General features: G+C 42.7%; 1 protein-coding gene across 1 annotated transcript in view; it reads left to right on the forward strand.

Moving 5' to 3' along the window:
• The window catches only part of GLB1 (galactosidase beta 1), an 81669-nt gene that overhangs the window by 34486 nt on the left and 33882 nt on the right, over positions 1 to 13301 (forward strand). The window contains exons 7-10 of the mRNA NM_001037641.1: positions 1238 to 1296; positions 2559 to 2680; positions 2762 to 2802; positions 7385 to 7497. Of these exons, the coding sequence (NP_001032730.1) occupies positions 1238 to 1296; positions 2559 to 2680; positions 2762 to 2802; positions 7385 to 7497 (335 nt within the window). The remainder of the gene's footprint in view (positions 1 to 1237; positions 1297 to 2558; positions 2681 to 2761; positions 2803 to 7384; positions 7498 to 13301) is intronic.

Here is a 13301-nt window from a genome sequence, read left to right on the forward strand (position 1 = left end):
GGATTTAAGTGAATGGAGTGTTTCTAGAAACATAGTGCATTGCTGAGAGCATTAGGTGATGAAATAACTTGTCTACAAAGAGCAGCAAAGGAAGTGGCATGCTGGTTTCCTCCTGCTTTGGCACGCTTCCCATCACAGTGATGAAGAAGCACAGTATTTTTTGGTTGGGAGAAACATTGTGAAGGTTATTCTGAGTTTGTTGTCAGCACTATGTGAGTGTGGGGTGATTGCACAGTGGCTACAGCACTGGCTTGAAGGATAGAGCTCTAGAAGGCCCATGTACTCGAGGCAGGTGGGGCTCATGGCAGCTTCATTCATGTATGTGGGAGGGAGGCAGTGCCCAGGGTCAGGTCACGGGAGGAAGCCCATGAGAACAGAGGTGAGAGATCTGAATGCCACCTGATGCTTAATAGTGAGACATTTACAGCCATGAAATAAATGAGATTCCACTCCTGATGAGCATGTTCTCTCTTGAAATCTGGGCTTACAGAGAGCAAGGGGTTATTTGGGGTCTTGGCTGCTATCATTTCCACTCTGGGTACCTGTTGTGGGAAGTGGATCGTGAAGCTTGGGGCCAGGGTCTCTCCTGCCCTGGTCAGAGAAACGCTACCCATGGTTGCTCTGTCACTGAAGGAGAGGAGAGGTTCATCCCCTTTAGAAAGGGAAGGGGGAGAAAGAAGATACCAGGAGCAAGCCCACACACAGGCGTCCTGATGACTATTTAAAAAGGGCACATAGCCTGGAATGGCTCATGATGTACAAATTCAAAATCAGAGTATATGCTGTTATTGAGGTGTCAACACCATTAGACCATGTCCTTCCCTTTGCTTTGTTAATTACTGGGCAGTATTGTGCATGTGGTGCGGCCCAGGCTGCAAAGAAGTGTCTTCAAAGCAAACCCGTCCTATAGGGAACATCTAGCTCCAATGTCCATGTGAAAAGAGAACACAAAACACATGTCCAGGCCGTGGGGAAACTTGGTGGAGCCAAGCCTATGACATGATCTCCAGAGGCAGTGCAGTCAGGAGAGGCCAGGAAGATGGCTCAGGGAGGAAGCAGTGCTCCATGGCCCCCATGCATCGTCAGATGGCTGGCCAGGGTGCAGCCGACAGCTGGCTCAGAGGTGTCCCCACGGGCATGTGGAGGAAGGTGGGGCTTCAGGCTGAAGATCTATGAACTCCTTCTACTTCTTATCATTCCCATGACTGACCTTTCTTCTCACTCTCATAATTTCCAGGTGCCAACATCACTGCTGCTTTCCAAATCCAGAGAAAGAGTGAGCCCAAAGGACCATTGGTGAGAATTGGGGGTGAAGTGTGGGTTGAGGTGTGGTTGTTTGCACTAAGGGGGTAGGTCCTTACTTTTTCTAGCCGTGGGGTCAGCAGCTGATGGGATTGCGGGCGCATTGCCCTCTGTACACAGCCATGCTCTTACTGGAAACTGCGGCCCTGTGCTGGAGTGGAACAGATGGGGACAAATGTGACAGTCCTGCCATGAATCAGGCTGTGCTCTTGCATGCTTCATCCCCTTTGGTCTTGATGGTAACTCTCACAGGTAGTATCATTGACTCCATTTTCGCCAAGGCTCAGAGAATGTGTCACTGACCCAGGGTGGCACAGCTGGTGAGTAGCAGTGCCAGGATCTGAGCTCAGCACTGTGTTTCTTGAGAGCTCCTTGTGACAGAGCTTATCCATCTTTATTGCACTTATGAATCCCACGGGAATCTTGGTAAAATGCAGACTATGACCTACGAGGCCCAAGGTGGGGCCTGAGGTTCTGCATTTCTGACAGGCAGCCAGGTGAGCACAGGCTCTCTGGCATGCTGGACAGGCAGCCCGAAGGAGGAGATGATGACAAAGTCCAGGAAGATCTGTATAGTCATTCAGCCCTTTGCTCTCTGTTCTTCCCTTCTCTATACTTGCTCCTGTTGTTTCTTGGCACAGTTTGAGGGCTGAGGTCCATGCCTTTTCTTCTTGGATGGCAGTGCAGAACCTGCATTCACAGACTCTGGATGGAGCTATTTTTGAGACCCTGAGACAAGAAGGCCCCAGAACATGTCCAGATTTCTTCTTCCTTCTCTCGATGAAGGTTGTGGCAACATAATGCTCAAGAGAAACATGAAGTACTTGAGGCCTGCTTTGCTGAGTACTTGGACAGTCCACCTCACTTTAAGCCAATCTGAGATCTGAAAATCTGGATTGACACAAAGGGTGAACTTAGACCTGATCATTTCATTAAAATATTTTGCCACCCAATTCTTTTGCCCAACAAACTTCCCTGCCTTATTTAAAGTAGGATTTGGCTAACAAAATTTTGTGGCAGGTACAGCTTTTCAGGAATACCTGTATTGTTGGTGCCTAAAAAGTGATTCTGGGCAGTGCTGTTACTAGAATCTCTCATTGGTCCTCCAGCTTTGGGTTAGGCAGTAAATGTACAGATACTCCGCTCTCCACCTATCCTTCCTTCAGTAGAGTTGGTAAGGTGATGGTTACAGGGAAGTGGCAGCTTCGGAAGGTCATAAATCCATCCTGAGCTCCATGTCCTTTCCTCTTTTTTAGGTGAATTCTGAATTCTATACCGGCTGGTTGGATCATTGGGGCCAGCCACACTCAACAGTGAGGACTGAAGTGGTGGCTTCCTCCCTCCATGATATACTTGCCCATGGGGCAAATGTGAACTTGTGAGTGCTAATTGCTAGAACAGAGGGTACCCTCCACAGCTGTGGGCTCACAGTGAAATATGTTCTCTTGTTTCCTTGTAGGTACATGTTCATAGGTGGGACCAATTTTGCCTATTGGAATGGTAAGAACAATTTAACATGTGAAAGCATATGCTAGCATGTTTCTGGTGCTTGACTTGGGGGTACAGAGTACCTATAGACAATTTTTATTTTCTATTTTTGTTTACTCCTAAATTTCCTAGTATTATAAAAACTGCCCATATAATTTTTTATATCATAAAAAAGATTTTTTAAGGAACATAACTTGTACACTTAAGAAACATAATTTTTAAAAAATTTTTTTAAGGTTTGCTTAATTTTTTTTAGTACTCTCTACCTCCAGTGGGGGGCTTAAATTCACAACCCTAAGATCAAGAGTCACACGCTCTTCTGACTGAGCCAGCCAGGCACCCCAGAAACCTTATTGTTTTAAACCAGGTAGCTGGGCAGGTCCCATAGTCTCTGGCGATAGCTTACTTGTTCATGTATTCTGCTGTGATCTTTTTTTTTTAACATTTTGTTTTGTTGAGATATAATTCACATACTACAAAAATCATAATTTTAAAGTGTACGGTTTAGTGGTCACAAAGTTGTGCAACCATTACCAACATCCAATTCCAGAGCATTTTCACTACCCCAAAAAGAAAGACCTTACCAGGGGCAGCTGGGGTGGCTCAACGGTTTAGCACTGCCTTCAGCCAGGGATAGAGTCTCATGTCAGGCTTCCTGCATGGAGTCTGTTTCTCCCTCCGCCTGTGTCTCTGCCTGTGTGTGTGTGTGTGTGTCTCATGAATAAATAAATAAAATTTTTTTTAAAAAAAGAAAGAAACCCCTTACCAGACAAACTGCCCACTTTCCCTCCTCCCAGCCCTTAGCAACCACTAGTTTGTATTCTCTGTCTTTATGGATTTGCCTATTCTGGACATTTCCTATAAACAGAATCATACTATATGTGATCTTTTGTGATTGGCTTCTGTCATTTAGTGTAATCTTTTCTGGGTCCATCCACGCTATAGGATGTGTCAGTACTTTTTTTTTTTTTTTAACTGATGAATAATATTCTATTGTGTGGATATATAACATTTTTCTTATCCATTTGTCAATTGCTGGACATTTGAGTTGCTTCCACTTTTTGGCCCTTATAAATAATGTTGCTATGAACACTAACATATAAGTATTCATTTGAATCTTCATTTGAGTTCTTTTGGGTATATACCTAAGAACAAAATTGCTGGATCATATGGTATAACTAATCCTATGTTTAGCATTTGAGGAACTGCTGTGGTATTTCCCAAAATGACTGTACCATTTTCAATTCCTATATGGCCTTTCTCTTTTTATTTTTTTAATAAGAAAAATTATGACAAAATTCTCTTCCTGACCCTTGATTTTTGCAGACAATCGTGCTATATTAGTTTTTTTCCTCAGGCTCATTGCTCACCCTCTCCACATTTTTCTCTCTGAGTCGTTGAGGACAGTTCTCAATGCTGAGTTTTGGGAACTTAATTTGGGCCTGAGTCTCCTAGGATCTGTCATTGGAAACTACCAGCTTCTAATGAACTGCTCTCTTTTGTGCAGAATGGGATGGGTGAGGAGAAGACTTTGGTACAAGCATTACTGATATTATCACTATTATTAGAGCCAAGAAATGAGATATTGCAAAACTCAAATGTCGCTTCTTGAAAGATCATAGTATGTCAGGGCTGCTCTCTGAAGTTTTAGATCATGTCTGTGTGTCCATCTTCTCATTAAAAACAGTTAAGACTTTGTGATGCTCTTTTCATTCTGTAGATAAGGATTCTACCTACCTTCCATTCATGAAATTGTGCCAAGCATCTGATCCAGGAATAAAGACTCATTTCGGGGGGAAACTTTACAGTTCATGATATAATTTTTTATCTTGCATAATTTTACTTAAAACAAAACATTCTTCTTTTTAAAAATTTAGATATGTAAAAACAAGCACTCAAAATGGCAGTTGTCCTTAGTCCGTTGCCTTGCTCCTGACCGTGCCATAAACAGTAAAAGTCTCGTTTCTGCCTGTTTTCCCATTTCGTCCTCATAGCAGTCTCATCTGTGCCAGAGATTATGGATCTATTTTACAGATAAGAAAAGCAGAGAACAAAAAAGTCCACATTTCCCTTTCAGTTGGCAGGGGACAGGGCTGGCCTGGAACGTGGGCCTTGGAAAGGCTGGTCACTGCCCTTGGATCACCTCTTGCATCCTGAAGCCCCCTGCCCCGGCCCTTCCTGTGCTTGTGGGCCTCTCTGACCTGCCCTAGTGCTTGGTCTCTTTGGGGAGATGGGGGAGGGCCAGTCTGTGCTTCTTAGCAGCTGCTCCTTGGGCCAGATCCAAGAGGAGAGCAATGAGACAAAAAACAAAACAAAACAAAAAAACGCTGACAGGGAGCTCCCTGCCCAGCCTGCCCATGGTAGATGTATCTGCTCATGCAGTCTTGCACACCACACTCTGCCTGTGTGCATCCCAGTCTTCGCGGCCTCCTGGAGGGATCCAGGCCACCCTAGACTTCTCCTACCACGATGTGCAGAGTTGAGGAATGGTAAGCCTCACCATGTCTTTGGCCTTCCCACCTCACACTCTACGTGTTAGATGCCTCAGTTAGCATCCTGTTTCTCTATGATACTCCCCCGTGCTGGTCTGAGGATGCCCAGGGAAAGATTCTGCTGGTAGAAGTGGAGCAAAGGCTTCTTTATTTCTCAGTCCATCCTTTAACCCACCAGCCAGCTTCCCTGCCCGGCTTCCCTCGGCCTATGATTTTGTTTCTGGGAGTTCCATTGTTCAGTTCAACTTGGTAACCGCTGATTGCGCTCAGCTCAGGGAAGTGAGGCTGCACCTACCCCCAGAGTGCAGGCAGCCAGTGTGGCACCATGCATATAAATGGGAAGGGGGGTGAGGGAGGCAAGATGACTGCCACATTAGAGCTAGACAAAGGGCCACAAAAGAGGTGAGCTCTTTGCTACAAGGGATGTGGTTTTATTTTTCTTTGCATTTCACAGCAAAGGATGTGCTTTAATGTATGTGCCCCCACTGGCAGGTGGACCTGCTAGCAGGATGCTGCATCCTGTTAGTAAACAAGAAGGTAAAGGTGATAGGAATGGGTCAGTTCAATCTGCTTGAGTGGTACGGGTCTTTCAGAAATGTAGGATTTGTGCAGAGAACTAATGAAACAGAGAAGGGTGGATGAACTGATCTGCAGCCTTACTCCTCTATCAGCTCTACCACCAGTGGGATCACCCAAGGTGGCTCTACCATTGGTGGCCTGGGCCATCAGTCGAAGGAACTTGTTACTACATCACAGGTGAACTATCAGATTTTGTGCCTCATTATACTTAAGAGTTAGATTGGATATAAGAGAATCCTAAAGCAACTTTATTCTCATCCCCTTGCATTGTAAAACGCTCTCTAGAGTACAAGAGAAATGGCTGGCGCAGAGCCTTGCTGGTCCACAGAGGGCAGCACCAGCATTACCTGGGAGCCCGTTAGAAATGCAGAGTCTCGGGTCCCACCACAGAGCTGCCAGCTCAGAATCTTGGGTGGCGTGGGGCTTAGGAATCTGCACAAACTCTCCATGTTGCATGGATGACTTTTCTAAGTAGTAGCATAGGATCACTGCCCGCTGTTGCACCCAGTCTCCTACCTGTGAATGTCATCTGTGACAGGGGAAGGGGCCTCTGCTCTAGACTGTGCCCCTTGAACAATAATTGTCAAGTCATCTACTTTTCAAGTCTTTTCTGGCATTATTTATCAGTCTCTGTTGTGGATTTCATTCCCTGGGAAACAGACTGAGATTACCCAGCAGGAAGCTTATGGGGGCCAGTCCCAGGAGCAGCACCTTTAAAGAGTGTTGGAGACAGCCCTAGGCAGAGGAAGAAGTTGAGGAATGAGGCAGCTCTGAAGGTGGCCCAGCTGGTTCTAGAGAGAGCTCTGTAGCTGGGACAGCCAGGGACTGGGTTTTTGAGCACCCCTTGGCCAGTTATTGGATATGGGCTATCCCTGGAGGGCATAACCTTGGCAAGGCCACCCTGCAGAGGCTCTGTAAGCAGAGGGATCAGCAGTTAACCCTCCCAGCAGCTGGGGGGTGAGGGAATGACTTGCTCCTGAAAGGGATGCGAGAGGACACCACAGCACCCTTGATTCTGCAGACCTTACAGAGACCTTAGTCTGTGTCTGCAGCCATCTCCTGCTTTGTGTGTTCCCATAACTCCTCAGTTGTGTTCTGCTGATCCTTGGTCCGAGGACATGAAAATGATCACAGACTTTGGGGTTATTGGGCAGAGGTATGGGTCATACCAGAAGCCCTGCCACTACTGGTTGTGAGACACAGCTGATTTCATGGGAGCTTCAGCTTCCCTGCTGGTTCAGTGGTGGTGATATCTGCTGGGGTCCCAGCTAAGAGCTCTTGCTGAGCGAATGGGTGGAGACAGTGCCTTATGGACTGTCAGGTGCTTGGCGAGGGCCACCTGCAGGAAGAAACTCATCTCTCTAAACCTTGACTCCTCGGGGCCACCTCTGGTGTCATCTGACAATTGCTTCTTAATGTGTCTTTTATTTTCTCCCTCCACAACCCTAAGCCCGAAAATCCCAAAGAACTTGTCCCAGGGGAAGACCTTCGGGAGTCACTCGTGGCATGTTTTTGTCTTCTAGGGGCCAACATGCCCTACCAAGCACAGCCCACCAGTTACGACTATGATGCCCCACTGAGCGAGGCAGGGGACCTCACTGAGAAGTATTTTGCTCTGCGAGAAGTTATTCGGAAGGTGGGTGCTTGGTATGGGCTGCAGTGGGCTGGTCTTGGACAGAGCCTGCTTTGGACCTGTTGTGCTCTGTCAGTGACTCCTTGGTGTTTAAAAGGACATACTGAAGGGAGGCATCAGATGGCCTGGCCTTGAATCTTGGCCGTCACTGATAAAGCCACTAGTCTATTCATTGTAAAACTGGAACCATAGCACCTCATTGCATTTTAAGGATCAAGAAGAATATATCCATAAGGCATCCAGTATAGACTGGCACATGTATTGTGCAGCAAGTGGTAGCCATTACAATTATTTCTAATAAAGGTAAGAAAATGCATGTCCACATACATAGCTAAAGTATGTAGGAGAGAAAATCCATGGGCTTTTGAGAACCATGGTGCAAAGGTGAGCTGTCAGCAATATTTCATTTTTTTATTTGGGGCGAGTAATTGCTGTTTCCTTTTGGCCTGGAAGCAGAATGCTCAGTCCTACTAATGTGACCTTTTGAGGCATCTACAGCACCAGGTGGGGTTTCCTGTCTCTGCTGTGGGTGAAGAAAAAAAAACAACCCACAATTTTTCTGCTCAGTCACCTGAGTTTTGAAGTTAGAAAACAAAGATTTTTCTGCCTATAAATGGTATGGATATTTTTTTGTTTTAAGTATGCCTTAGTCTCAATTTAAGCCCAAGTGTTAAATTATGAAATATTTTAAGAATACTGAAAAATATGATCACTACATAACTACTCATAGATTTTGTCCATTTCATCTCAGTTGTCCATTTCATTTAAATTTACTATGTGTTTCATCTAATTTCTAGTGATGACTCCCAAGTTCTCTCTTGTATGTTTGTTCTGCTTCAAAGGTCTCTGTTCCTATCTTTGGTGTTTCCTTCCTTTATCTGAAACTTAGCTTTGTAACCCAGCCTTTCTTCTTCCGTAATGTAACTAGTTAAGGTTATGCATTTAAGTACCTCTATAACTCCATCTCCTAAGCGTTGATATATTTATTATAGTTTGCTTCTAGTAATACCTATTTGGATATCTCTTTGGCCTAGAGATGTTCTGAAGTAGCACAAAGTAGTGATTATTAAACCTAAGTATTTTTTTAGTTTGCTGGTCTCTAACATATTTGCCTTCTGGGTAGAGAATGTGCTTTGTATGATACCAGTCCCTTGAAAGGTGTCAAACCCAGTCCTCGAGCCTGGCATATATCAAAATGAATGAATGTTCTGTGCGTTCTTGAAAAGGCTGTGTGTTTTATAATTGTTGGCTGTAATCTATGTACGTGATACTTAGATTGAGCTTATTCATTCTGTTGATACTTGTACTGTTGATATCTTTGATAACCTTCCTGGCTTTTTGTCAGTTTATTCTGTCATTTATCGAAAGAATCATGTTTATATATTTCTCTATAGTTGTGTCTGTTGTTTTTTTTAAAAGATTTTATTTATTTGAGAGAAAGAGAATGAGAGAACATAAGCAGGTGGGGTAGCAGAGGGACTGTCCGCCGAGTAGGGAGCCCAGCACGGGGCTTGATCCCAGGACCTGGAGATATAACCTGAGCCAAAGGCAGACACCTAACTGACTGAGCCACCCAGGCACCCCTAGTTGTGTCAGTTTGGAGACCTGTTATTAGGTATGCAAACTGAGGATTAAATTCTTCAGTGTCATTGATTTAGTGTCATTATGTGGTAACCCTGTATCTCTAATAATGTTTTTTTATCTTAAAGTCTTTTTTGTCTGATACTAATAAAGCTTATCTTGCATTATTTTGGTTAATATTTACCTGGTGTATGTTTTACGATACCTTAATTTCCATCTTTCAATATCTTTTATTTTAACATATCCCTTGTTAACAAGATATAACAATCTTTGAAAAATCTAGTTTGAGCATTTTTATTTTCTAACTGGTGCATTCATTCATTCTCATTCATAATGATTCTTGATATACACATCAATTAATTTGAGCTATCTTATTTTATAATAATCTATTTGTCCACCTTTTCCATTTTGTCTTCCCTTGATTACATTCTGAGTCTTTTTTTTTTTTCTTATTTTTCTCTCCCTGTCCCCTCTGCATCCTCCTCCCAGTTTACAGGTTATTCATTTTATTTCTGTTCTTTTAGGAGTTGCCTACTAAAGTATAAAATATGTACCCCCCAAAAGCACAACTCAGAAGTACCCTACTCAGTAAATTCATACAAAGTAAAAACACCCCTGCAACCAACATATAGCATCCCAGAAGCCATGCTCATGTTCCTTTGTAGTCATGAACCTTCTATCCCCAGAGGTAACCACTATTCTGACCTCTGTCACCATAAGTTAGTTTTGCTTGTTTTTTTGGCTTATATAAACAGGTTCATACAGTATGCTCACCTTTATGCCCAGCTCTCAAAAAACTTTAACATTCCTTTTTAACTTATAATAATTTAAAAATTAATCAATACAACCACACAAAACTTTATCTCACATTAACCCTAGTTACATCCCTCTTGATTCATATGTTATTTTTTTATTCATAAGTTATTAATGTCATGTAGTTTAGTTCTCTTAGGTTTAGAGTTCATGCACTTCAATTCTTTCTTTAAAAATCTCTACAAGGTGTTGTTATAATTGTTTCCAACTATTTGACTTGAACCACATTATTTATTCGTGGGTAATTCCATAAATATTTAGCAAGTTCTTTCTATATGCCAGGTATGGTTTTAGCTGCTTGGTACATATAAGGCCTCCTTGAGAAGGTGAAGCTGGAATGAAGAGTTTAAGGTGGTAGGACAGCCATATGGGACATCCAGGGCAAGAGCATTCAAACAGAAGGTCACCAGTGGAAAGGTGGGCATGTGCATGGCATTTTAAAGAAATAATAAGGATGCAAGTGTGGCTGGAGCCTACTAAGCAAAGGGGAAAGTGGTAGGAGATGAGGCCAGAGAGATAATGGGGAACTGATCCCATAGGGCCTTATGGGCCATTGAAGACTTTGGCTTTGACTGAGTGAAATGGAGATCCACTGTAGAGTTGAACAGAGCTGTTAAGGATTACTCAGCCTGCTGTTGAGACTAGACTCTGGGAGACAAGGATAGAACAGGAAAACCAATTAAAAGGCTTTTGCAACCATTTAGGTGAGACAGGATTGGAGCAGTTCAAGGATAGGTGTAGAAAACTTTCTTGAAATGGAACTAGTTGGTCAATGTTGCTTACCTCTGACATTCTGATAGATGTTACCAAATGGCCCTTCAGTGAAATTGTATTGGTTGAGTCTTTTCCCCACACTTTTACTGATACTGTGAATTATCAGACTTTTTGACCTTGCCATTTGATAGGTATAAAGAATCATTTTAAAAGAAAGCACTGCATTTCTTTAGTGATGAGTACTAGAGTTGTACACTTTATCATGTATAAATTGTCCATTCATGTTCCTTTTTCTATGAACTACTTATGCCGAGTCTTTCACAATTTCTGTTTGCCTATTTGTCTTCTCTGTAATTTGCAAGAGTTCTATTATTGTGGCATTTTTAACAGTTTTAGGAGTTTCTTCATTGTTTTTTTCTGTAAAAAACAATCCTGAATCTACGTAGTCAAATATATCACTTTTCTCCTTCATGGCTGCTTCCCTAGTCTAGTAGTGTCAATAAATTCCTGTGGAGTGCCTAAAATGTTGTGATTTCATATTTTACACTGAAATATTGATGTACATAGAATTGCTGTTTTTGCTGTTGGGACTGAGGTAGGGATTTAGTTTTATTCATCTCTTAGATTACCAGAGACCTTTAACTGTCCCCAGGGCCTGTTTTGCTCCCTGATCTCTTTCCAATGAAAATAATCACTGTTATAGTCTCACCTTAAGAGAACATTCACCAAGAACATTAATACTATTCCATATGCCCTGTTAAGCCACGTGAGGAAAGTGATGTATTCAGATATGTATTTCAGAAAGGGTGTTGGATAAGGCAACAAAAATGAATATGTATTTATTGTTTTTAGTAATCTCTACACCCAGTGTGAGGCTTAGTCTCACAACCCCAAGATCAAGAGTCACATGTTGGGATCCCTGGGTGGCGCAGCGGTTTGGCGCCTGCCTTTGGCCCAGGGCGCGATCCTGGAGACCCGGGATCGGATCCCACATCAGGCTCCCGGTGCATGGAGCCTGCTTCTCCCTCTGCCTGTGTCTCTGCCTCTCTCTCTCTCTCTGTGACTATCATAAATAAATAAAAATTTATAAAAAAAAAAAAAAAAGAGTCACATGTTCCCCTGGTGGGCCAGCCAGGCACCCCCAGGTGTGTATTTAAATGAGGTAAAAAAAAAAAATTGCAAATTTAAAATTTTTAAAGATTAAAGTAATCATGAACATCACAAAGCTTAAAGCATATTTTGGCTTTATTAACTGAAATATATCCGCTGTCCCTCTTTTTTTGCATTCTTTTGGCTCAATGCTGTTTTTTGTCTCTGTTATATTTGTAATCTTTTTCTCTAAAGAGAACAGAAATCTTTCTCTTCGGTGTGGCTGATTGAACTTTGTTTTTTAGTATGTATTAAAAGTTTAGAAAACAGAAAATTTCCCAGTTTGTTACTGATAATGCTATAAAATGGTTAGAATTGTTATAAAAATTGGGGCAGTCCCTCTCCAGTTCCTTCATACATGAGCTGCAGTATTCAGAAGAAATTTCTACAGACAGATTCTGGCCACATACATTTGAAACCTTGTGTCTCCTCAAGAACCCCCATACTTCTGAGACTGGGTGCCTCAGAGCACCATCAAGTGATATACAAGTGAGTCAGTATGTTGGATATTAGGCATAATCTGTTACCAATAATTTACCTATCCATAGAAATAACAATGAAATATGTAGATATATTCTACACCCAAATTAAATAAATCACCCCAGCTCTCCTTTGGTTGAATTCCAAGAATGCCTATAGCTGCTCCAAAGTCTCCTGACATAAGAGGGCTATGTGATACAGAGAAGCTGGAGCAGAAGGAGACAAGGGTGTTAGCCTGTTGTGGTTAAATTATTATATTACTTCTGCAGATTTTATCTGTGACCATGTGAATGCACTGGTAGGACTCTCCCTTGGGACATTTCTGGATGCAGAACATGAGCTAGGAGGCTGCTGCTGTAACCAAGGAATGAAATGATGGCAGGGGCAGGAGGGAATGGAGAGGAAGTCAGAGATTTGAAGAGTCTTTAGGAAGTAAATCAGTAGAATTCAGCAACTGACTACCTGTGGATGTGAGGAACTATGAAGAGTTGTGGATTTGTCCAGGTTACAGCCTAGGATGGGTAACTGGATGGGTGTTATGGTCAGTGGCCAAGATAGAGGATTACAGAGAAGCCACAGGCTGGGAAGGGAGAGGAGAAGTAACTTCTGTTCTGGATTTATTCAGCTTCAGATGCCTTTGGTAACATCTGGATGAAGGTATCTATCCAACAAGCACCTCACTTAAGAGGGAGAAACTCTAGGAAAAATTCATTAGGATAAGTCATCAGTGGAAGTGGAGGCTGGAATCCAGGGAAGGCTCAGATTGCCCATGGAGAGCTGAGTGAGAAGGGCAGCGAGCCAAGCAAAGACAAACCCAGGGGATCCCAAGTGTTTAACCAATGAGCACAATAAAATGAACCCATAACAGAAATAGTCTTGAGAAATGTTCCCTTCTCTTTTTTGGTATTTTAGGTTTGAGAGAGAGAGAGAAATGAACAACTTTAAAAGTGGGCTCTTTCTTATGAGACTTTGTAGATGTTCAGTTATGTGGTTTATTAAATGATATTCAAAATATTTGCTTAAAAAAATTTGCTTCACAGTGCTTGGGTGACTCAGTTAGTTAAGCATCT

Source organism: Canis lupus, chromosome 23 (assembly GCF_011100685.1).
Source record: "Canis lupus familiaris isolate Mischka breed German Shepherd chromosome 23, alternate assembly UU_Cfam_GSD_1.0, whole genome shotgun sequence".
NCBI lineage: Eukaryota > Metazoa > Chordata > Mammalia > Carnivora > Canidae > Canis > Canis lupus.